Here is a 26,864-nt window from a genome sequence, read left to right as displayed (position 1 = left end):
AAGCTAGTTTCTTTCCTGCTTTCTATTGTGTTAAGAGACCTAGATGCACCAGAGCAGCAAACTACTAAAACTTCTGCTTTGATAGAGGTGCTCACATTTGCTGATGATCCATTAATGAAGTGCATTTTCCATTGTATGACATGCCACACTGTGTTGTTGTTCAAATTGACAGCATAATAAGCTATGAGGAACAGATAAGTTTTCATTATGCCCTGACAGGCAAAAGTGTAGAACTTTTTAAAAAAAACAAAAAAACAACAACACATGACTGTACACACAAATGCACGTGTGGACAGCAACTCTCGCCCTGAGGTTTAAAGGGAAATAACAACCTATTCTTCCTTTTTACATTGTCAGAATAACTCGTTTCAGTTAGGTCTGTCATCACTTTTCTTCCACGGCATGTTTACTAAAAGTCACAAAAGAAAAATGAGTAATGCTCATTGTGTTGGACCACACACCCTGTAGGTTACGCACAAAGTCACGTGACCGTTTAGTTCCAAAGTAAAAAATGTGTATGTCTCAGTGCAGCGATCTGCTATGCTGAACTGATTTTCCTGGTTGGAAATGCATCATATTCTTGGAAACAGGTTCACTGAGCCACTGAACTATGCATCTCACAATGAAAGACCATCATTTTCTTACTGGCAATAACACATAAGAGGAAAAACAAGCACTTCAAATAAATGCTACTCTCGACTGCTCCCTTGTCACATGGGGTTGCAACATCGGGTGGCTTTGCATGTTTGATTTGGCAGAATTTTATGCCAGATACGCTTACTGACGCAACTTCAAAAGACAATGACATATTTCACTGATTTAACTCTTGGGTCCAATGGCTCTGTCATGGAATCCTTACACAGTGGTGTTACACTGTTTGCTGTCACTGAATGCAGAAAACACCCTTATTGCAACAGTACAGCTACATACTTCAGATACAGTACTGTATCTTATCCTTGAGCAATAGACTTTCAGCAAGACAATGCTAAACCCCAAATTGCATGTATAAAAAGAGGATTGCTTCATACTTGAAGAATCCAGATGCTGAACTAGCCTGCCTCCAATCCTGTTCAGCAGCTATAATCAGACAAGAATGGGTAAACATTCCCCAACCAAAAGCCCAGAAACTCATCTACTCACTTCCCAGACATTGCTGTTAAAAAGAGAGACGATGCTACACGGTGGTAAAAATTACATTTTTTGTCTATATTCTATTTGAATAAAATAAAATTTGAATAAAATGTGGGTTTATGAGATTTTCAAATCAATGCTTCCTATTTATATTTAAAATTTACATAGCGCCCCAACTTTTTTGGAAATGGGGCTGTATATTTGGTCAAGCCACATGTTACGTTGTTGTTTAAAAAAAAATTTCTGACAAAATTCTTATATTTAACACAAATAAAATTAAGTAAATGTTGACAGTGTAACTTAAATCTAGTTGCAACTTTTCTCAGCGGTGACTTTGAAGGTCTGAAACTTTTTTTAAATAATGTGATGTATAAAACCTTGATGTAACAGTATAAAGAGCGAAATAGGCGGTATCCACCAATGTGGTTCTCTTTGAAGAAAGCCAAACCTATCTCCCCTAAAGCACCTAGCTGGTTTAAATAATACAAAACACAAAGGTATCAAAAAGCTACAGTAACATTAAAAGCATGATATATTTTATAAGAGATCTTATTTATACCAGGGATCTGTATGAGAAAAGAAAGAAAGAAAGAAAACTGCTAGTGTGTGATTTCCTTTTACTTTAGTTTTAACTTATTTTTTTTTCTTCTTTCAGTGAAAAGGATAAAAGTGTAACAGAAGATGGAAAATGTAGCACGAAATCTTGGCTACTTTGTTATTCTGCATGTTAATAAGTGTGCTGTGAGCTCTGTGGATTGTCAAACTTTTAGGGGTTTTTTTTGGTCTTTTTTCACTAAGCTGACCTGCTGCTCATGCTGGCCTCAAATTTAACATGTAGATATGAAATGGATAGTCGACGTTCTTAGGAAAATAGCAAATGTACTGTTATACAGTAGTTCTTTTTACTACTGTGTGTGCTTCTAGTGTAAACAAGATCACTTTTGATTTGAAAGTGGGAAGTCAAGTAAAAATTGCTAGGTCCAATATTACACTTCATTTAAAAACACACACACACATCAAGCAAAACAGTATAATTTCATCACAAATTAAGCGGGAACGCATATATAGTTTTCCCTCTTGGGGCCAAGTCTAAAGCTAACTAGGGGTAGCCTTTTTTGAACAGGGATTTCTTAAAGATTAATTTCTGTGGGCGCTGTGTAATGATTAATATCTGAAAACAGTCTAGCCAGCATTTGCTCATGAGGCCATTGCGAGGTTTTACAGCTCTCTCGGACACATGACTAACCCCAGAGTTCATACCATCTGTGTTTGGCTAATGCCAGTAATAATCGCTGCAGATTAATCATCAGGCCTTGACTGTCAAAGACGTCATAATAAAGCAACTTCTCAAAAGTGCTATTTATCAGGCATGATATAGAGCAAAGCCTGTAATCTGAATCAGTAGGGGAAGAGTGAGCTCTTTGTTGCTCGCTGAGCTCACGAGACTGTGTGCGATGGGGCCAGTTTGGCTAGCGAACCATAAATTGCAAACTCATAAGGGGGAAAACTTCAATCCCGTCACGTTTCTGGAGTAAGTCGAACAGCGCAAACAGCCTGCAGTAACGCATTTGCAGCTGAGCTGATTTTTAGTATACCCCCTGCTTCTTGTTTTCTTCTCATTATGCCCCTTCACCCACTGGCTGTGGTCACGGTTGTGCTCTTCTTGTTTATTTCACCGAATTTGATATGCTACTCCCATACTGCCAGATGATTATCTCTCTCTCTCTCTCTTTGACCTTTACTGTGTTTTCATTCTTTTGTATCTCACTCCCAGCAATAATCTGGTAGCTCTCTTGATATGTCTTGATGCCAATGTGTGCATGTGTCACCACATCATCTTCTGTCTTGATTTTTATTGTCTTTCCCCGTGTCCGTCTATAATCCCTTTATAGAGCTGTCCAGAGTGTATAAGTGCGCACTCATTTATGCTGAGCTCATGCCCAAAAAGACCTGGTACTCTTTCTTTTCCACTACTGGGGATTTTGCCAGACTAAAAACACAGAGGGAAAACAGGAAAAATCTGTTCTCCTTTTCCGGTCAAAGAGTCAAGGAAAACGGGACAGAAAGCAGCACAAGGGAGGATATGATGACATCTTTCATTGTGATATTGTTAATTGTTGTAGCTGCGTACTGAACAAACTCAACCGTCACCATTATTTAGTGGCAGGTGTACTCCATTTTCTCTATACGCTCAGAGAAAGCTGAGAGCAGCAAGATTCCCTGGTAGGACAAGAAATACAGTATATAAACCTCCGAGCTCTGAGTCTCAGAGGCTTCAAATTTGTTTTTCTTGTTTTATCTTCCTCATGCGTCATAATGGAAGCCAGTGAGATAGTTTCACTCTGCACTGATTACTTGGAGGTCATGGTTTGTGAGAAATGTGGAGGAGGAAGGACAATAAGAAACTCACAGTTGTGTTGTATTTTTCCTGCTGTGGGACACTCCTCGCAGCCCATCTGTGCTGATAGGAAGTCGAGCACCCATGTGTGTAGGCCATGCTGACGTCAATTGGACTTGAAGAACCAGTGCAGCAAGAACCAATATCGACACCTCCCTCCTCTTTTTCTTTCACTTGTTGCCTTCTACCTAATCTGAATCTAAACCAGTAGGTGCTTCTGTTGTTCTCACACTTTGGTTTTTTCTCGGTGCCTCCATAATGACACTTCACGGGAATTTTGCGCATTACCGAGTCACAGTTTCCTCCTTGAATAACGAAGGCCTGCTGCTTATGTTTGCATTTGTGAAAAGAGTCAAAGATAACATTTTATCCTGGCTGGGAAAACATCTAACTCAGTACTTTTATGGAAATTTAAAAGAGGAACTATATTTCCTTATGTAAATGTGTGTTGTGTGCAAAGGGACAATCTATTTGAACACTGCAGAGGCGTGAAATAAGCAATCCATTGTGTATGCCACTTTCACGTGTTTGAAACCCAAACTATTATTTTTGCTAACAACTGTGCAGACTTCAGTTGCATGCAAGAATCCCCATCTGTGTAAATGCATTACAGCACATGCATTGGAGAACAATTGGACATCACTGGCTGTTCCATTTGTTTTCTTTGCTTTTTTTCAGTTCAGCATCTTTCTTTTTTGGCTCACTCAAAACTTTAACTGAGCATCATTCTGCTCAAGCATCAAAACCTGGAATTTGTAATCTCAGAAATTGCAAAAGCCATATAAACAGCACAGACAGTTAGTAGTATGTGTGTTGCAGGGTGCAACATTTCCCAGAATCATTCATTCTGATAAGGGTGATAATGAACTCCCTTTTCTTTCTTTAACAGAAGGCTTATTCACTCACCTGACAGGCACACTTTGGTGACATGGGGCTGATTTGTAGCGGGAGATCTCCTGCAACAGAGAAATAGGTTTTCTCCTGTTGTAAATTGCAAGTATGGTTCGTTTGTGAAGCACTTTGTTGTACTTGTGACTTTTAAATGTGCTATAGAAATAAAATTGAAATTGAAATTGAAAATTGAAATTGAAATAATTTACAAAGTTTTAAAAATTAGGAGCCTGGAAAAATGCTTCCATCATTTATTTATTTATTTATTTCATTTGGTTCCAGTCGGTCTTTGTTGCCATAAGATAAACACAAAACAACTCCCTTGGTTCTCTGAACAGGTCTCAGGCTTGCGGTGACCCTTTTCTCTGAGGTCAGATTGACTCAGTGTGCACCTCTGGTAAATTTGATGCAACTACAACCACTGACCCAATTCAGTGATCACTGGAAACCTGCGAGCACTTCCATGTAAAAGATGATGTTTGTGCCTCTCATAACAAAAAACAGAATTGAAATGTCACTGTGTCCAGTTTTGTGTCACCAGCAAAAGGCTCTTGAGATATGTGAATTTATATTTGCGAGACTTCTTCACAAGCCCACAGCATTATAAAAGCTTCTGAAGCTTTGGTGCCCCCAAGTGGAGCATGCTGGCATCTCCAACCATTGTCAAAACAGACACTTATGAGCCACAACGTTAAAACTACCGACAGGTAAAGTGACAAACACTGATTATCTTCTTATCTGGTGCCTTCTATAAAACAACACATGGCACAATCAGAAGTCCTAGTCTGATTTTAATGGTGTGGCTTACTGGTGTATCTCCAAAAACTAAGATCCACAGGCAGATTTTTCCTCAATAAAAAATAAATATTAAATTGTGGATCATAAAAACTCTAAGTACAGAAACTAATAATGATCCCACTTACTTATTAGATACACACTGTACATTTGTCAAGGTGGTGAAGTTGTTCCTAACTGTCCGAAGACTTGCCAGAACCTAAAGAGAAGATCAAAAGACTGACGTAAGAGAAAGAATGTGCAAAAAGTAAAAGTGAAATTTAAAACAAGACATTTTGCATGAAAATAAAATAGTGTGAAAAATGTTTAAGGACTATAACTTACCTCTCACAGGAGAGCATGGAGAATAACCTTTGCTATTGACCATGTGTTTAAAAGAGAGGTGTTTTAAAGAATTGTGATTCTTTTATTTTATGACTAGTTTGGGGCAAATTACTGTTTTTAATAATGTAATTAAATAATATGGCACTAAATATCTCTATATTATTTATAGATTTCTATACTGTTTGTCTGAAAAGGTTTCTGCAATGAAGCTGAAATCCGAGTGTAGAGTTCTTCTGCCATGCCGATGTTGTTATATATCCTCATTGCCAATTGTGGGCAAAGAGTTCAATATGGCGCCATGGGACATTTAGATTAAAAAGTTATTGTGAGAAATTGTGTTTTATATTCTGAGATAATTGATGCTCTTTGTACTTGATCTATGGAGCTATGACAAGCTCTTACCTGGGCAAACGGTGTCACAATCAAGTCTTCTCCATGTCTGAAAAATGAGAGTAATGAAAGGAAAGCCTGTTACACAAACAGACAAACACATAGCTAACTGTAGTGTAATGTGACAATGCTGTGATTAAAACCACTCACAATTCTCCAACGATGGAAGAATTTCGGGATAAGGATTTTGGTGATAGCTCATAGTCGCTGTCAGAGCGGTACAGGAAGGACTCCCGCCGCTGGCCGTAAGCTGCCAAATTGGGATGAAGAACCAGACCTGAACCTGGGGATGCCTGAGGGTCTGATGGGCTGCAGCACACTGATGGGCCATTCTCCCCTTCAAAACTAAAAGAAAGTTAAAAAAAAAAAAAAACAATCCAGGGGGAGAGAAGAAAATATCAGGATGTGATTCTTTACAATGCAAAGCAAGTTCTTTAAATCTATTAGTTTTAAAAGCATAAGCCAAAGTCTGATTGATCATCAATCTTGCCATTTAGATTTAACTTTTAAATCATCATCGTCATCTTGAATATACCTTCCGTAATCTACCTGTAAGTACTGGCTTGCAAAACATGTTGACAAATCCTATCCAGGAAGTAGATTATTGCATAAATCCTAAATAATTACTCATCCATTCATCCACAGCTGAAAAAAACAACAACTATAACACTCATAAAATAAGTATGCTTCACTGTCTGTACAAGCAGGGCTGGTTTTACTGTAATCTGCCCGTCTGGTTTGTTTCTTACGGGAACACTGTCCATGACAGTTCCATTCAAACTCAGCAGTTAGGAAATGACATACAAAGAGTGACCAGCTGCCTGATGTGTGATTAAAGGCACATTTTTGCTTTTTTACTAACTACGTTTTCTTTTACAGTAACTGATGCACTCACAAGCATCTGCCTACATCTTGATTACCTTCCCTCATTGTTTAAGATGAATGTATTTGAACACTAAAATTGAACTAATGATAATAAAAAAATTTAAAAGGAAGACAATACAATATTGTAGAATTTATGGCTTTTCTTAGCATGTGATGCTTACAACCTTGATGCCATCTAAAAAATTCATATATATTAAAATTGTTTTTAAAATTGACAAGCAGAAATCAGAAAGAGCAACCAGAGAACTCATGCTCAGAGCAAAAATAAACCAACATGCTAACTGCTAAATGCAGCTTTCCTCAATAGTTGTTTGATCAATAAAAACCACCACAGATGCACACAGAGACATAATCTGTTTGTCACCACAGAGTTTATGTAGAGCACCGGGACGAGTTATTGTGTAACCAGATGATTGGGTCAGATGGACAGGAGTTTAGAGGTGCAAGGTCAAACTGTCAGTGCCCAGCAGGAATAGCAGATGCCACAAACCATGAAATGGAAAAATAACTCAGAGTCCTTGGCTTGATTACCATTTACATACTTCATTTTATTAGAAGTGCCACTTCATGTTTTCTCCACGTTAAAGCCCGCCTCTTTAATTTCTCCTACATGTGGGATTAACTAGGCGCGTGTCCCATTGAGACAGTCCCACACCTCTGCCAGAGAAGCTCAGATTAATGTGAGAACTCTGATTACACACATGCAGGAAGACCAGCGTCATCTGTGTTGTGCTTTGCGTCATTCAGTTTCAGCAAACAACATATTTTAACTACAGCGATCTAATCCCACAGTGTGAAACCAATCAAGAACCTTCAGTAAATATGCACTACAGTGGAAATGAAAAGGTTAAAAGAAAAAGAGCATCATGTTAAAATCTACCAGTGAAGTTATTTTTCTAAAATATTGACATGTAGAGTGAAAAAAGGACTCATATGCATATATAAAATACTCAGTGCAATAAAAAAAGAGAAAACTACTGAAACATCACCTTGGAGCTGAGAGGTATGCTCTGTTGACAACCTCCTCACTGAAGTCAAAATGTCCAGCTCTGCACCTAGGAGACCTTCGAAACATTTTTCTCCCTCTTCAAGGTCCACATCGAGCAACATAAAACAGTGACACTGTCTGCTCACTCATACATACACACACACTTTTGCAGCCTCCCCTTTCTGTCCAGTAGCAGCCCACGTGCTGGAATAACGTAGGCTTGGCAGATGCTAACATGCAGATCTGGGCTGAAGCGCAGGAAAAACGCACCAGCAGTCGCTCTGTTTATCTGGCCGCCTGTCCTTTATCCCTCTGTATTAAAACACAGCGCCGACAAGACTTTACAGTGGGACGTCGCGATTACGTTGAAAATCCAGATCCTCATTTATTTGCCAACTTTGGAGATTATAGTTAATGTGCATTTAATGTACACTGTACATATTTCCCCAGATGAGAAAAAAACCCATCTGTGTGTTAAGAGACAGTACAGTGACTGTGTGGTGTAAAATAAAGAGGAGAACTAGCAGGAGGTTTCTGATGCCGTGATGTGTTATTAAAGCTGCAATATGGCTAACACTATTACTGTGCTCTTCTTCTGATAGTAGACAATGTATTATTAGAAATTCTCTGGTACTTAGCTACTATTTATAAAACTCAATGTCCATAGCAGTAGTTGATTTCTGTGATTAGGCTGAAGGTCTGTTGACTTGGTTGACATGTGGAAGACTGAGGAGAACCAGAGCTTAAGTAAAAGCCTTCCACATACAGTATATACAGCGGGGTCACAGTTCCACGTAGGCCTGGAAATCGTCAGGAAATCTGATGCTTGGATTAACATTTAAAACCACCAGAGATTATGAGGGGTACAATGAATTTTACAGACTACTAATCAAATCAAAGATAATTTATGATCTGACCACAATGTCAGATTTCAACTTGCATGTCACTGTCTGGTACAGCAAAACATTGCTCACTAAGCAGCCTTGTGGTAGTGGGACTTGGATCATAAGTAGGTGAAAGTGTCAAATTACTTTTCTAGTTGCATGATAACCAGATGTATCTAAAGAACAACCAGACAGGTCAGAAGTAGTCACGCTATCAGCAGATTGATATGTTTTTTCACTTAGACATGAAAGTTACAAATTAATTTGATCAAAGACAGAGGGTCCCAAATAGAAAATAGGAAAAAAAAGTACTGTCAAAAAATGGCCTGACGCTAAATGGCTTCTCAGGAGAAAAAACAAGGCTAAACTCTTTGGACTGGATAAAACCATTACCAATGTTTCACAACTGACGATTGAGGGAAAAAAAAATCCTCTTTCCTGATGAATTCAAGTTTGTGGCATTAACAGAAGGATTTATTTAAGAAGGGAAACAAAGGAGAGAATCGTGCCGTAGTCTATAAAAACAACATGGGCTAGCCACACACATTAATGTAAGTACATCCCAGAGGAGAAAGTCCCAGCACGCTGCTTTGCTCAGCGTGTACTTTTAAAAATATTTTAAGAACTAAAACATTTGTGATGAAATCACGCCCCAAGGGTGAATTTCATCATCTGAGTATTTCAACACTCTGTACGTACAGCACAGGGATGTCTGCCAATCGCTTTGGTCTTGGAATCACAAATGGCTTTCCAGAGATGTCTCACACTTTTATCGTAATAAAGTGTTTGCTGTGTGTTTTATTGCAAGCTTGCAGTGACAACCCCATGATATTGGGCTATATGAATAAACTTTACCTTATGTAAGGTATGACATAAAGGGGACTGTTTCCTGTTAATATATCTTTTTTTTTATGTGTTATTTCAGGGTCTTTTTCCAAGGCATCTTTCCACACCAATGAGTTATTTTTAAAAAATGAGTCCCCTGAGCTCTAACTCATCCTGGAGCAGGGACATTTTTGACAACCTGAAATAAACTACTTCTAAATAAGGGTCCGCCTGAGTTACTAAATAAATCCACAATCACGACTACCTGCTGTAGCTCTTCAAAAACACATTACAGCTGACAAGCAAACCCACTACTTGGGTTTCAATCCTCTATTTTATTTATTTAATTCTCTCTTTAACACCCTCAAAAGAATATCCTTACCATGCGCTGGCTACAGTGAAGCGTCTGTATCGATGTAGACGTCTGATCGTTGCCTGCTTGCCTGAGGATCTTGGTGAGAGTTTCTGGCCAGAATGACTAGAAGTAACACTGCAACAGTCTGCCTGGCCCAACCCGACCCCTTTGAATTCTATACTAGTTTCCATTAAAGAGTCCGCTTTACAACCAAGTCTGATGCCGGACAAGACTGCACTAAAATATTCACTCACAAACTCAAATAAATATGTCTGAACGTATGATTTATTTTTATTGGTTGATATTATTCAGACAATCCTCCACTGCATTATTCATAATGCTAATCAATATGAACAGAAGCCTTTTTAAACAAGCTGACTGGCTACTCAAAAGCAGCTGGAAAACAAAGCAAAAAGTTATGGGGCGTCTCCAGTGTTGTGCAATAAACAGAGCAAAAGTTTCTCTGCTCCTGACCTGTAATCCAGATAAATCCAACCCATGTTTTTCAAAAGCACGAGGACATAGTATAAGCCTTATACAGATGAAAGCAACAAAAAATACAGACACCAGATAAAATAGATTCAAAAGATCTCAAAAAGCGAAAGTAGTTTGGTGGGATGAATTATAATTGCTCAACGAAATAATACATATGGGAAACTGCTATTCAGCAACTTCAAGTGTGTGCATGTTCTTCCCATGTCTGTGTGGGTTTTTCTGGGGAACTCTGGCTTCCTCCCGCATTCAATAGACATGAATCTTAGTTTGACTGGTGATTCTAAATTTGCCGTAACGTGAATGCGTTGTCTACCTCTTTGTGTTGGCACTGCGACAGACACATGAGCTGTCGAGTATGTACCCCGTCTTTCACCCCCAAAAAATTCATAAATGCCAACTTTGTTGCTTGCTTGCAAATCTAATGTCAGATCTAGATGGGAGAAAACACCGGCCTCCCGCTGTTACCCGGTACACAAGCTGTGCTGCTTTTCTCAAATTACTACATTATTACTGCAGCACAACAAAAGCACAAACGCAGAGAAGTACAAGGAAAAAAAATAATGCCCAAACGTGCGCAGCATCGGTGCCGCCTTATAAAGCGTTTGAGCGTGTCAGTGTGTTTATCACAGCCTCACCTGTCAGGGTCAGCCTGTGTGATGTCAATGCGAGGCAGAGAGGCGATGGGCAGGCTCGTGGGTCTGCTATGGGTTACGGGATCTTCTTCTGGTGTTAGCGGCCTTCCCCTTTCCCTCTCCTTCTCTGCCTGTCGCCATGACAACGGAGGCAGCTGCAGATTGCCAGAAAACCGCCTGTGGACTTTGAACACCTCCACCCCGAGAGTGTTGCCTGCAGAAAACTGTCCCACAGGAGGCTCCTTATTTTCCTGACAGAAAGGAGATAATGAATGTTTAGCTTTGATACGAAATTGTCTCAGAAAAAGAAAATCAGTAAGGGAAAATGTTAAAGAAGTAAAAAATGTGCATAGTACATAAGAAATACTATAAATAAGAGGATAAAATGTAAAACCATGGGGGAAAAACGTGATTTAAAAAATAAAAATGGATGGATGAAATTAAAACCTTGAAGTTTTATGCATTCACAGGCCAGTGAAACTACTTTACATCCATGTCTTACCTTTCTATGTAAATGTCCTTCTTATTAGACATTTGTTTGAACTTTTGTCAAAATTTGCACATGTAGTGTGAGTTGTAGCCAAAAATATATTTTGTGACCTCTGACCACTAAATTATAATCGCATCATCCTTCAGCCAACAAACATTTGCACTTAATTCATGTGAATTCAAGCCTTAGGTTTTTTCGGTCAACTGCAAAACCTAAAGCTTCCAGCTATGGTTGGAAATGCAAAAATAAATAAATAATAATAAATAAAAAGTGCCAGCTGGTATGTCGATGAAGCTGTGCAGAGTGTAAATATTGTATGTTTAGTGCGCCTTCTTTGGCATGAAGTTTCCAGTATGGATCACAGAGTGATTCATTGAAATGATGGGTTGTAAACAAGTCAGCGTACTGAGGAAACAGAAATGGGCTGCCAGAGCTCATTCTGCATATATCAAACAATTTATGTTCACAGCATGCAAGAAGAAATTAAACACGTCAAAGATTTCATGCAGACAAGCAGCATATGAAGCACAATAACAATGAGAGGGGGAAAGGACGGGGACTGAAGAATTCCTAGAATGGGTCTGAGGCTATCGAGCAATGATTTGGTTTTTTATGTCAATGTGGCCACAGGAGGCTAGACAGACAAGAAGAGTGAGAAATACAGAAGCTGACAGCTAGTGTGAAAAGGAAAGAGCGCGAAGCTACAGTCTAACCTCCCTGTGATCCAGACGGAAAGCTTACCACTGTTTAACAACAACAACAAGGCTCTTTAACCCAGTCAGTATCTGATATCCGAGGCAAATACTCTTATGTTGCCCTGCAGTGTTATTTTCTAATGTAAATATTTCATATACACAACAGTCTTAGTATAGATTTTTTAAGAGAGCTGTGAACACGTGGAACAACTTGAAAAATGAACTTAGTGCTCTCTAGTGGACAAACCATGCAATGATTCATTCAAATAAACCTATTTCACAGACACCATTTAGAAATGAAACTGGGGTTTAAAAAGTAGTGAGGGCCAGAACTGTTTGTTTTAATGTATCACATTTAAATTACAGCACTTCTGATCCAATGACCCAAAGAAAAGGCTACACTTCTGCAGAAACCAAGTCCTAGAGTTGCAATATAATGAAAACCAGAAACTGTAATGAATTTATTCTGTACACTTCCCCATTCTGAAATATAGAAGACGGATGCTGAAATAAAAATAACAAAATACATAATTATTCCTTTGAAATTAAAACAGCACAAAGTAAAAGTCACTTACTCGATTGCTGTGGTTCTGATTCACTACTCATGCCTAAGCCAATCAAATATCATTACACACTGATTCACCTCTCATTTTGAAAAAATAAAATAAAATAAAATGTAGATCCAGACTTTAGTGATGTTATAGTTGGTTAAGGCCATGTATGAAATTGTAGGCAAACACAACTGTTACTAATGGCATTAATGAAGATTCTTTACATGATATCTCATTAATTACATGGTAACACTGGGAGTTTAATCTTTGTATAGTATCACATTTAAGTCAGTGTAACAAAGAGCCAAAAACACAGGATCAAAATTGGGAAGCACATTTGATGACAACAGTGAGGAATAATTATATGGTAACTTTCAAAACATAATTATGCTTTCAATATTTGGATTAATAAAAAGTAATACGATAACATTAATATGCTAACTCGATAACAGCAATATTTCAAAAAGTAAGGAAAATTGTGTTTAATCAATTATTTCAACAAATCTGATACCGTTGGACATCCTGTTCATTTCCCCTAAAATGTCCCACATTTGTAAGGAAAATGCATTTGTGGGTGGAGCAGCAGAGTTCAATATGTGGATGGCGCCCATGAAAAACATGACAAATCTTCTCTGTCAAACTCGAAATGACCACTGAGAAAAACATTCCAGGTAATACGGTTATCCAGTTACAGCAGTGATTCTTCACTGGTGTATGGAAAGCACATGGTAAACTCAACTGAGTGTTCAAACGGATAGATGTTTGGACAACATATAGATATTATTTAACTGACAGTGTACACAGCCAGGTGTCTGTCTAATGGGAGAAATGAGAGAAAGATTATGTCATCCCATTTCCTCTTTCCAATCAATGTGACTGACAAGTAATAGCAGGAAAGTACCCTGCAAGACATAAATGAGAGATAACTGCAAAAAAGACGGGAACAAGGAAGGAAAAGACTCCGAATGACAGAGTGAACACGAGATAGTTGAAGAAACCAATGCAGAGATGGGAGTGTGCTGTCCTTTCTGATTGTCAGTAAACCCACTGCGCTTCACTCCCCGGCTCGTTCTGTGCAATTTGCCTGACATATTGCTCCTGTCTTTTTAAAGATATATTCTTCCTCTCCCAGGAAAATGGGTGAAAATTAAATCTGGCAAAACATAAACTGTCCGGAAAACCAATCGAAGTTTGTTTCCATTTACTAAACCACTTGTCAAGCAGAGAACTAAATAGTCTCCTGTCAATATGTCAGTGTTATTGGGTAAATTATTTATTATTTGTTTATTGATTGCAACTGTTGTCTCGCTATGTAATTCTATTTCTCCACTGATCACTTGCCCATGACATCAGGAAGAAAGTATAAGGCCAATTCACCTTGTATATAAAGTATAAGCCAGGGGTCGAAACATTAGTAAACCTGGATTTGTAATGTGTGTCAGAACATGGTCATAAAAGGAAAGGAACTAAGATGAAAGGGAAAACAACAGATCTCAAACGGAGGTAGTGTAGCTGCACAGAGTCAAACAGAGGTGGAGTGGGTGTTTTCTCCAGGAAGATGAAAGGCCTTTCTTGGCTGCAGAGCTGAAACAGCTCCAGTGTTTTGTGGGGCACTTCCAAAAAGCCTTTTTGAGAAAGGCGATCATAAATGAGACGGCTTTAGGAGTGAAGCTCCAACAGCATGGCTTTATGTAGTGACTGAATTAATAAACCTTTCAGCAAAGACGGGAAAAATGACTCTTGCTTTAATTATGTAAGTGCTACAGAATCTAAAAGAAAGGTAGGACACATCAAACACTGTCGCATAGCGAATTCATGCTTAAGGAGCTATTAATCTTCTCTGTGAAGCAAACAAAAACCTCAAGCTTGGAAATGAACACAATTAACACACACAGTGGATAAAAAGAAATAAACAAATCTCTTTGAATAAAGTAATCTCTGTTACACTTTCAAAACTACCAAACGCCAACATGTGAGTCATTTAGGGAACACTACAGCAGCCCACAGCCACAGCCAAATTCTCACATAGTGGGAAACACTGCAGTGCACAGCTATAAAAAGCAGTGTAAGTAATTACTGAAAAAACAGAACAAGTAGAGAAAAAATATTTAAGGCACACCAACATACTATGTAGTACATCCACTCACCAGCCAGTTTATTAGGTACACCTTACTAGTATCAGTTTGGAACCCCTTTTGTCAGAGGTGCTTTACTTCAAAGAGGTGCCGGACAACACATTACAATACTGGTACCATATGATACTGAAATCAACTTTCTTTTCCATTCAGAGCTTCAGTAGGACGCCTTCACCATGCACCGAATGTATTGAGTTACTGGCTGATTAGATATTTGCCCTAACAAACTGTAGTAAGGGAAAGAAGCAGCCGACATCATAAGGTTCAGAAAAGAGAGCTCTATTATGAAGCTATCAAAAATGTGACCACCATTACCAAAACAAATGTTTGCATTAGAGTAAAAATACAAAAAAAGTAAAAAATGTTATACATCTTGTCATGATTAACCATCATGTTACTTTACACTGGATATTTCCTTCAGCTAAGAAGCAAACACAGCACAGAAATGCTTTGCATTAGGCAGGCAATACATTTAAACAAGAAATACATTTTTGTATAGCGTAATAAATAAGGGGATAGAGGGTGATAAAGGCCAGTCACAGCAGGAAAACTTTCATCATCCAGAATTTTACTTGGCCTCTGTGCTCGTGTTGGACAGTGTCAGTGTAAATGAACTGGCCTGCCTGCCCAGTCATAAACACCACTGACACAGAGGAGAAGCAGATGGGCCTCTCTGTCAGATCCTTGTCCTTCCTCCTCTTATCCATGTTTCCATTCAGTCTATGCCCTGAATGTTTCCTAGTGTGAGCTGTACTTTAACACGTTCATCCTCGGCTCGCTCTGCCTCTTGCTTCTAAAGTCACTCCTCAACTCTCAATCTTCATCTTCTTCACTTTCTCGTACACACACAAATCATGAACACATGCACAAACACACACACACCAGCTCCCTCTCTGCAGTGTATTCTGCCAGATAGCGGTCTGTTGTGTACAGTACAGTCATCTGTTTGTGAGTCACTGACCGCCACACAGACATACTGCAGTGTGTTTTCCTGCTAGAGCTCAATCTACCTTTATTCAGAAGGAAACACAAGGAAGACAAATATTACAAAATATATGGAAATTGCACAAATACGGAACCAGAAACCTTAAAGGTGAGGCACAGAATTTCAGATAAAAGGAAATTACATATTGCAGGCTAATGAATGCATGGACGGACTCATGATTTAGCAGATGGTTGGTGGGGAAAAAAATCAGCACTTACATCACCTGGTGTTACTCCATGCGCACTCCTACTTTTCTTCATCCTGAGGGATGCGCAGCCAGACTCTCCGTCTCTGTGTCAGATCCTCCAAAAATTCAGTTCTTTCCTGCGTCCTGTGCTGTGGGCAGCTTCACCAATACGCCTGCACACGGGAAGCAGGGAGGGTGTGGGAAACAATGTTAAAGTAGCAAATTCCAAAAGTTATTCTGCCTCAATCATAGTAAATCTGTCTGCATTTGATGTCAGACTTGCTTTAGCCTTGCATCAGACTTGAACAGTTTTGACCGGCTATGTGGTGTACATGCAGTGAATAATTTGATACAAAGAAACAACCCTGCATGAGCTGTGATACATTGCTTTTCTATACGCATTTAAAAATCAGTGATTTACCAATTCCATCATTTGGATAAAAAGCATATAAAAGGTAATATAAATTAAAGGCAGTAAAAACCCTTCAGAAAACTGTAAGACACAACTGGAAAGCTTAGCATACTTTCAGTGTTAATGCTAAAGCAACAACAATCACGTTTACAAGCATTCTATCTATGCCAGCAGTGTGGCTTAGAGAGGCAATGCCATTATGTTAGCCTTAGTTAGTCATTGTGAATCAGAATGAAATACATTTATTTGTTGCCATCAAATTTTCTACAGACATTCTTGGTCTCAAGAAATAAAGCCTAGGGCCTTTTTTCGAATGGTCATAATGAAAGTGACATTCCTTACTGTAAGTGAAATATCTTTGACAACTATTGGATGGATGGACACAGAATGTGATCATGTCTTTGTTCTGATCGCTTGCTGATCACATATTCTGTATCATGTGCCCCTCTTAGTCTTGTCTTTCTTAAAACCGCACACAAGCCTCTTAAATATTAAGTGTTTAAACAAGCACTACTGTAAAAAAAGGGTTTGTTAAAAAAATACATACATACAGTTGTGCCTGAAGGCTTTTTAGTGAGATGCTGCTCACTGCAGAGCCCAGGACTGTTTGTCGGAAAGTCTTTCACGCACAAGCTAATATAGTGAAACGGTATATTTTCCAAATCAACACACAGGATTTGAACCCCAGTTTGTTGGGTGAAGGCACTGATTAAGCCATTCATTTCCCACATCATACCAATAATTTGTACCTTGCCACTTGACACTACCTCATCTAACTTTCATCTAACTGAAAGCAGAATAAAGGATTTTGAAAATGATCATGGTGTGATCGTATCCAGCATCTATGGAGGTCCGAACATTCTGACCTCAACAACGAACAATATACACTTTTATACCCATTAGGTTAAAGTCCCCAGCTGTCTGATAGAGGACATGCATTGCTGTTAGCAAATGAGTGGCACCCGACTTGGTCTACAGAGCTGGCCTAGGTCAAGTTCCACTCATTTGGCTTTGTAGTGAGTATCACTTTGACTGCTTGCTTTTAACCCAGTTCCAGTTTCTGCCAGCTTCTCTGAATGTAGTGACTGCGCCCTCACCAATTATAGAACAACCACAGCTGGTGGAAAATCACCACAAGGCAGGAATGACTGACTAATCAATGTGACAGACATAAATCAATGTTTTCCATGTCATGATTGATTCCCACAGTGTGGCACCCACATTAACCTGATTTTGGCTGGCACTGTGTCCTCGCTAATAGATGTTCAAAACAATTACCTAGTGTATGTGCGGTGTGAAAGTGACTTCAAACTGCCCTCCCAATGAAAAAGTGACTGTTCCATATAAAGTGTTTTGCTTTTTTACTACAAACTGACAGTTGTTTATAAACTACGCCACGTGTAGATCATTTTCTGAAAAGTTAAACAATTAATTCAAATAATTTTGAGAGCTTTTTAAATCCTCAGCAAGACTCCTTGGGTATCCCCAACCTTTTCTTCTGAAGTGTGCTTTTCTTTAGATATTTCTTTCATTTATTTTAACTATAGCATTAACTAATAAAATATCCATTTTAACCGTGGCACTGTTTCAAACAGTGTGCAAATATGTTGTAAAAGTTTCATAAGATTTACTTTTTTGCACAACTGTAAACAATTACATTAAAAATAATAATAGAAATGGAAAGGTACAAAGATGAATGTACAATAAACCAGCCAACAAACTGATATATTTATGATAACCTTTGATACAGAAATCCTGAAAACACTACAGTACTTGCTTTAGGTAACGTATGCAGCTGCAATTCTTCTGACAGGAGCAACATGCTCATCTATCCTTGTGTGGGGAAAGAAATGCCCACAATCATGGGAAAAACTACACACTGAAAATGGCAACTAGTGCAGCTGGCACTGTGACATTTCTTTTTAAGACTCTAAGAGTCAATCATTTTTATATAATTTAAATTGACAGAATAATTTCCTCAAACTTAAGACATATTTGAACATTTTCACCCCTCTTAAATAAAAAAATCTTAATCTGTTGTACTAATACAAGGGAAAGCAATAATATTAGTCTAAAGAGTTCTTAGTGTTATTGGCTTTGAGTCACAATTTTGGGATGTGTGATAAATTGCACTGAACTATTTTCTAACAACTACCCAATAAAATATTTTTAAACATGACTAAGGCTGAGACTTCACTAGCATTTATAATGTTTTATGGAAAAACCATTATCAAAGGCAAAGTTGTTTTTTTCTGTTAAAGTAAGTGCTAACCTATAATTGCCCCAATTATTAAAATTTCACAAATTTCACACAAGTTATGTGATTGGAATGTTCTTTCTTGATTATTAATAAACGTATCATTAACAACAAGCTACAGATTTGCCAATTATTTACTTCAAAAGCGACACCTACACCAGGAAGAAAACACTGTAAGAGTATTCTTAAAGGTATATATTCCCATGCCCTCGCATAAAGGTCATGTTACAGATTATCAGCCTGACCTACAAGGACTATTGTAGTGAAAAAGGACTGCAGACAGATGGTGAAGGGCTATGCAGAATCATGCAATATAAGCCCAGCACTGATAGACGTAATCCTACAATAGTTTTAAAGCTTTAACACTATTAGCACAATTAATCAAAGGAAAAGATGACTGTGTCCTTGCTTCATCAGAGATGCTGAGAAGCATGTGCTCAGTGTACAATATGCCCAAAAGTCCCAATTTAGTGTAAGTGTATAGATGTAATACATTTTTTAAACAAGGAGTCATGGGAGTTCGCAGTCTCTATGAGACCACTTATTGTGAATTTAGGTAGCATACACTGTTTAATTATTTGTTGCTATGCCACTGAGGCTACAATTTGAAAGCTGTGCCATTTCCAACTGTTCCAACTTTTACTGAGGTAAAACAGCAAAGTTATAATTTGCTTTTTATTATGGTGTTTTGTCAAAGTTTGGTTTAGTTTCCGTTTTGGTTCATTATATTTCAGACGATATTTTAAGGAGATCAGTAGATTGACAACTGAGGCTCACTGTCAACAAGGAGCCATTATATAGATGTACTACTGTTAAAAAAAATGTTTGTCACAATCTTACTTTCAAGTCTTGCTCCTTGCCATTTGCCTTAATAAGAATTTCAGGGCTCTGTCAATGCATCTAAGGAAGGGAAAGCCCTTTGAGGCTTGAGCATTTGAGCATGAAAGAACTCTCAATCAAAACATCAGTGGACTTAAGACAGTAGATTACACAGCCTCCACTTACTAGAGAGAGAGAAAAAAAGCTTCCCCTGACCTCCCATTCTCACAGCCTCAGCAAAAGATCACCCCCAGGGGTTGGTCTCTGCCTCTACAAATAATTGATTGTTGATGTGAAGCGGGTACCAGAATGCATGGTCATGAGGCAGCACTCAAGATAGGGATTGTAAGAATTTGGCATGGACTTGAAGAGCACATCAGAGAGCATTGTGCTATATGGATATTATCATTGCATTAAGGGGAAAAAATAACAAAAAATCTTTGCTTAATCTACAACTCGAGAGCAATGCACGAGTCATGGACAGCCTTGGCTTTACCGTAATCAGTCACTGCACAAAACAAAGCTGCCTAAAAAGCTTCAAAGTACACTATAAGTGTAAAATTTCCTAATCAGATAAACTCCATTAGGGGGGCAAATCAAGATATGTGTAAGACTGCCTACAAAACATAATTTACATTCCCTACAAGGTGTGATGATACATGATTTTGAGATACATGATAAAGTGCACCAATTAGATTATTAAAATTGTAGTTAGCGATACTATATTTTGTGTGGGGTCTATGGTTTCCTGTCACAGTCCATGTGAACATCAAATAAAACAAAAGCATTGAATTGGGGAAGCAGGGAAATGCCTTAATGCTGTAAGAGCATGCACAGTAAATGGGAAGTTCACAATATTAACAAAAACTAGCGTCTGCAATCAGAGGTCTGCATGGCCGAAAACGAGAAGTGACAAAATTCAGCCATCTGACGAGTTAATCTATGTCACACAGCACCCATGAACAATGGAGAGCTGTGAAGGGTGAGTCATTAATTGAAAATAGCTGGTCACCCACACAAAGGTACCTTTTGTGGTGGTAAAACAAAAAGGGGTAAAGAAAGCATCCGTGGAACTGTGTTAATATTACATTCAGTTACTCTGAAGTCCAACAAGGGGGGCTTTTGAAGCCATCCATGTGTCACAACCCTGAAGGAATAACTTTACATTTATCATTTACTAACACGCAAAGATTTGCTTAGATGACATGTATTTGTTTGGCAAACTGACTTCATTGACCTAGCATTGAACTATTCTGTGTTGAATTAAATTAATGTGTGAATGCCAAATGGAGAAGCTAGCACTGGTCACAGGACAAGACAGCTGTCGACATTAGGTTCCATTTGACTGTTATGCCCACCCACGTTTATTCCATCTAAATCCCACTGAATGCACTTTATTCAGTCCTAAAGAACAGCAATTTAAACATGCAGGCTGTTCACAGATTGTATCTCATCTATATGACCAAATGCAAGAGGCTGAGTGCTCTTGTTTTACTGCGTCAGGAAGATAACAAAGACACAATGTTTTTTTCCTCCTGTCATTTCAAATCATAGGATAAACATGCAAAAAAGGGAACTGAAACTCATCCAAATGAAGACTAAGTCAGAGCCACCCGCAGTTTCATTTAAGCCAAAAGACATCAATATGTTATTGTAGGGTGATTCAAATGAAACAGCTCAATGATCGCACACTGCATTTCAAAAACATTTGCACACTTTATCTGTTGAGTCTAATGTGGCAGATATGTAGCTGAAGGTTTATGGCAATCACTATTTACAACCTTCAAAGAGCAAACAGACGACAAGAAAAATAAATAATCAGGCCTCCTGGAGAACAATATCTCCAGAGTCATTTCTTTAATTTGCACAGTTTTAAGGTTACTTACTTACTTATTTATATTTGCACAAGCCTGAAAAATAGTACATGTTGTTGGGCATAATGCTAAAAAAAAAAGCTGTTTTGTAGATGTAACAGCTTGAGAAAAATGACAAGCCAAAGTTAGACCCGTTCCCAAGAGGAGAGACACATATGCATTACAAATGGAATTTCAGTGAAAACTATCTAAGCTAGTGACAAGTACTTGCTTTTTTCCCAGAACTTCTGGAATATCTACTTGCCAACTGGAGTAAATGTATAGACACTATTTATAGGCTTCCTGGCTTCATTAAAAAGACAATCACAGAATGTTATATATGATTGAAGAACCTCTGCTTTCACAAAAGCACTCCAGGCACCATTTTAGAAAGATCCATATTAATGTAATTCCTACAGCGCTGAATATGATACCAATCAATATTTGCCAGGCTCCTTCAGCACAGAGTTGATCTGTTAATTTCCTCTGAATGTACAAGGTTAAGAACTGCATGTCAAGAAAAATACTTGTTAGACGGTTGCAGCAAGTTTTAGGCAGTCTTATTTTTCTATTTTTATCCATCCGTCCCACACTGTGTGTGTAGGCTTGTTCTACACACAAAGCAGTTGTTGCACTTCATGCAGGTGTACTTATATTTACAAAGTTAGAGCACACTGAAATAATTATGTCCACAAATATGAATAACCATTTCATAGAAAGATACATTGTCACAGATCAGAAATATGTCAGAGGCAATTTTCTACACAGGCTTAAAATGTTTAGACCAAGGAACTGATTAGCTGAAAGTAATCTGTAACTATTATCTGTAACTACAGTACTATTTAGATAACTCACTTTTTAAGCAAGCTTTCAAGCAAAATGCTGCTTGTCTCTACCAGGGGTGCCACCAAGGAGGGGCTAAGGGGGGCACTGCCATACTTAACTTTAATAGCAGAAAATTAACTAGGCATAACACTCCTTTCTCTTTCTTTTTTGCCATATTTTACAAGGACCTATATTTGGCAACAGCATAATAAAACTAGAAATCTGTTTTGGTGTGCCTTCAATAAACAATTGATTAAGAATGAAACACAACTGAATGAACACAACTACAAGTGTTATAAACATTTATCAAATACGTTATGAAGGAAGAAACCTCTCAAAGAGTAATAGTTTTACATTGTTTTTAAGCTTCAATCAACAACTGAATTTCCTAATGTTAATGAGCATTTCTCATTTTAGACTGCTTGCAGTTGAGAGCTCTAAACTAAGTCACATTTGCATTCAGTGCAAAAGCAGATTCAAGCAGAAATGAGCTTTTCAGACGAGCGAGGACTGAGAGGAGTTTGTTGAGGAGGGAGAGAAACAACACACCAATTTGTGGCAGCTGAAATATGACGTCACTGTGGAGGCCACAGGGAACCCACTGCCCTACTGTACAGACACAGAAAGCCAGAGACACAGAGAGAGAGAATGGGTAGGCCAGACTCTCTGAGCCTGTTGGTACTTGTAGATTGTTCTTCTCTCACAGCATGTGCTTGTTATATTGGCACTGTGAATAACAGTAATGGGGGAGGCAGACCGATTTCCAGCTTTGTTGTCTTACAGACTGACTTGATTGGTTTAAAAACATAAATACAAATAAATAAATATTTCATGCAAAAATACCTACCTTAAATAAGATACCTACAATCACCCTCGTGTACTTATCATGTGTAACTAGCAGACTAGCACAAATGACTCATTTATTCATATTCAGCATTCATTAAAAATACTTTTTTTATATTTGGATGAAAGAAATGACAAAAAATGTTTATTTCATCATGAGCCTTAGATGTTGTGGATTCAGACAAAAAGAACAAAATTACACATAATTGATGGGGATTGGACTCTGGACACATGGCAGCAGTGACTCTGGATGAGTCACTCCTAAGAGTTTCTGACAAAACCAGCAATAATTAGAGAGAGTGCCAGCTTTGAAAAAACACTCACGCTGATTACCCCATCATATTCAAGTCGCTTTAATAACATGCACTCAGGTATTGTTACTGAAGTACTGTCGGTGTCAGCTCTTCATCAAGTATCCATTTACAAGAGGAAACTTGGTGTACCAACTACACAGGCTAAAGCTTTTAGAGTGAAAAATAACAGCTGACTTGGGGAGTAAGGCGGTAACAGAAGGCTTGGCATGGTGTGCAGGATTCGGAGGTGGGGGTGGAGATGGTTCACTGATACGGCCTTTGGTGAGCATCATCACTGGCAACATCCATGTAAACATAACCACAAATCCAGAAATGAATCATTGTGAAGCTTTGATATGCCCTCTTGGGACATACTCCTTAAATTGAAGTGCACAAATTCTTTACAAAAAGTTTCACGTTATCTTGGGGAACCATTTTCTCTTTTCCACCAGCACCTATACCAATATCTGTTCTGCAACGAGAACTAACTAGCCAATATTTCCTTCGTTTGTTGTTGTTAGTATATTCAGGGTTTCTTGCTTCAGATCTGGCCTTTAACAGGAATCTATACACAACTATGTCCACATACTTTAAATTCACTGAGCCTGTGTTACCTTACATGACAGATGTCTGATTTTTCTTTTATATATTTTGGACCATTTCATAAACAAAATATATATATTATATTTGAGTAAACAAAAACAAAATTGATTAAAAAAATTGTTGAAAATATGGAATTTAAAACCTTATACTGATAAGCAGATGCCTTCAAATTGCTCAATTTGTCAGACCAACATTTTAAAACCACAATTTAAGGCACTTTAAGAAATCATTTAAGAAAAGTGGGAAATCTGAGGGGAGGATTAGTTATGTATTTTTTCTTGAAAAACAATTTCACACATCATATTAATACCTACCGCATATGAATTCTGAAAATGTCACGTAGTACAAATGCCCATAACCCCATCGCACTGAATTATGGACTTGATATAAAATTATACCGAGCAATTTCAACAAGCAACATACTGCAAGCAGAATTCCTCTGCATGGAAACTAATAGAAAAATATATAATACTCTATAATACCTATAAAGTGGATTCTGGCCACAATATTTCCTCTCAGTGACTGTAAAGGTGTACTTACAGAAGGAGCTGTTCTCCTTGAGACCGTGGTGAACGGGCGAGCAGGAATTCACATCAGCAAATTTTCGACCTGAAGGAGAAACAATGTATGGATTATAACTGGACTGATCACATTTCACTGTGAAATCTTTGAGAAGGAAAAATGCTGACTGATCACAGTATTTTGGTCAGTTGAAACTATACAATTGATTGTAGACCAGCACCAATGGTCCATGATATATCTCTTAGGGGAACCATATACCATATTCTGTGCTTGTGCATTCAATCATGCATGCAGGGATTTCTGTATTTCCAGTCAGCTGGAGTTTCCACCCAAACATGACAAACACCGGCTGGAAGCCAAACATCACAGTTCAGCGACAAGAAAGGCAGGACAGTAACAACATCATCATTAGTACCACCAACCAAGCAACCACTAATCTGTCTGTCTGAAAGCCCGCCTAACAAAAAGCTGTATGTATGTGTCCTCTTTTTCAGCCCTGTCTGAGAATAAAATCACAAAGAGGCCAACTGAATTCATACCCCACGACCCCCAACGGACATCATAAATGCTTTGAGCTGGGCTTAAAGGGAAATGCAACTAAGTTTCAGAAATGTAACATGCGTCAATATGTGACATTCCAGCGAAATGTCACAACTGTGGGGTGTGGGGTGGGAGCTCGTGTCGGATGCAGAACCAACACAAAGCTCTGAAAAGTGATTATTAAGAAGAGGAAAAAATGAAACCTATGGTTTTTTAATGTTCAAACTTTGGAATAAAAAAAGGCATACATTGAAAAATATACTGTTACAGATCCACGAAGTCAAGTATCTAGATTCACTCCTGCACAAAACAAAAGGCTCCCACAAAAAAGAAACAGAAACTCTCAAAAGTCGGTCTCAATGTTAACAATTGTGAAATTAATAAATGGTGCAAATGACTTATATTATCCACGCTAACAGTACCATTCACAGCAAACAGTGTATTTGGAAAGGACCAATGACATCACCAGCCTGCTAACATTTTAGCATCTGTGTGTTGTGCCTTAGTTTTATTGGATATTCATGTACCAATCAATGGCTACTGTTGTGCCCCACTTAGCGCTGTGAAAGATGGTAAAAGACCTTTCATAAGATGACAAACAGTGATGGCTTTAATTAAAGTTCACAAAGTTCAGCACCAATAAAAACTCAAAGGGAGATGATGAACTTGAAAGTGTTGGAGCCATTCCCAGTAAATGTGTCACCACTGTGGACCTATATTCATTAAAGCTAGACACATCAATTACTAGAATATTGTCGTCATTTTTCGAGCAAGTTAAAATAATGAGCCTAACTAGTGCTATCCATAATTGACTGACCTCATCCAACCCTGACTTCACTGCTTAATGGGTTGACAGGTTTTGTTAATGTGGGTCTATCCAAGTTTTCTATCACACCATCTACAGTTCACAAATACTCCCTTTCTCGCCACCCACACAATTGTCACAAACTCAGACATAAATCAAACTCGCTTGTTTAGGAGAGAAATCACTAACTTTGATTTCTTAGGTTAGACTCAGTAAAGTGCGTCTAACCTGAGAATCTAAGAATGTTTTTAGTGTAACGCACACACACACTAAAAAAATTGAACAAGTCGACTGTCAACAGGAAGGGAGATGCCCACAAAGAAAAGTCACCGGAGAGATAAGGAGCAGTCTGCGCAGAGACACGAAAACTGCGTGATATGACTAAATCAAAAGACCTTTCAGTGCAACTCAAGACATCCGAGTGTCGATCGTGTTCCACCCAGAATAGCCTCGGTACAGCTCAAATTACGGAAACCTGTCATCTGAACGTCCTGAAACTCCTTTTTTCGTAAATATCTGAAATAACTAATTCCATTATCCTTTCCTGTACATATTTTAAAGGGATGCTGCACACATTTATCAAAACTTCAAAAATGTCGCGTGGGCTATTGTTGTGTGCTACAGAGGAAAAACAACATAAAGCTCTGAGTGTACAAATGATAAGCTCGGTAAGTTTTTTTCTTTATTTATTTTCCTGGAAGCTAAAGAAAACGACATTTTGTCTATAAGAAAACGGTTAAACGTGGTCTCTTACCAGTAATAGGCTTTATCCGTTTTCCGACGCGCTCGTGTCTACTGCAACACACTGTACGCACTGCTGCGCTCCGAGCACGCGCCCCCTTTTATTAGGTTCCATTTGTGCCATTCGCGCTCGATCCCTTTCACGACCTCGCGAGCGCATCGATTGGCTTTAACATCCACGACGCAAATCCTTCCGCTTACCAATGGCTTTACAGCGCTCACGCCCTCTGTGGCTCCTCACTATTGCTGCCTGTTCGGCATCGTCCATTTGATTTCCTGCCAGCGCAAGATATGGATTACTATTTAATGGCTCTA

General features: G+C 38.4%; 1 protein-coding gene across 2 annotated transcripts in view; it reads right to left on the bottom strand.

Annotated features, from left to right (window-relative positions):
* Window positions 1-26,754, bottom strand: part of LOC309693708 (3',5'-cyclic-AMP phosphodiesterase 4B-like) — a 45,224-nt gene extending 18,470 nt beyond the window's left edge. The window contains exons 1-8 of one of the 2 annotated variants that reach the window (XM_082513175.1): window positions 26,563-26,754; window positions 24,482-24,550; window positions 16,068-16,209; window positions 10,997-11,244; window positions 6,080-6,274; window positions 5,942-5,978; window positions 5,344-5,414; window positions 4,436-4,485 (exon numbers count right to left, since the gene is read on the bottom strand). In XM_082513175.1, the coding sequence (XP_082369301.1) occupies window positions 4,436-4,485; window positions 5,344-5,414; window positions 5,942-5,978; window positions 6,080-6,274; window positions 10,997-11,244; window positions 16,068-16,109 (643 nt within the window). In that variant the 5' untranslated portion in view covers window positions 16,110-16,209; window positions 24,482-24,550; window positions 26,563-26,754. Of the gene's footprint in view, window positions 1-4,435; window positions 4,486-5,343; window positions 5,415-5,941; window positions 5,979-6,079; window positions 6,275-7,803; window positions 8,035-10,996; window positions 11,245-16,067; window positions 16,210-24,481; window positions 24,551-26,562 lie in introns of those variants that run through there. The other variant, XM_082513176.1, reaches the window with a different exon arrangement.
* Between the last annotated feature and the right edge of the window lie 110 nt (window positions 26,755-26,864).

Source organism: Aulonocara stuartgranti, assembly GCF_965226115.1.
Source record: "Aulonocara stuartgranti genome assembly, chromosome: 18".
Taxonomy (NCBI): domain Eukaryota; kingdom Metazoa; phylum Chordata; class Actinopteri; order Cichliformes; family Cichlidae; genus Aulonocara; species Aulonocara stuartgranti.
This window is presented reverse-complemented; position numbering and strand designations above follow the sequence as displayed.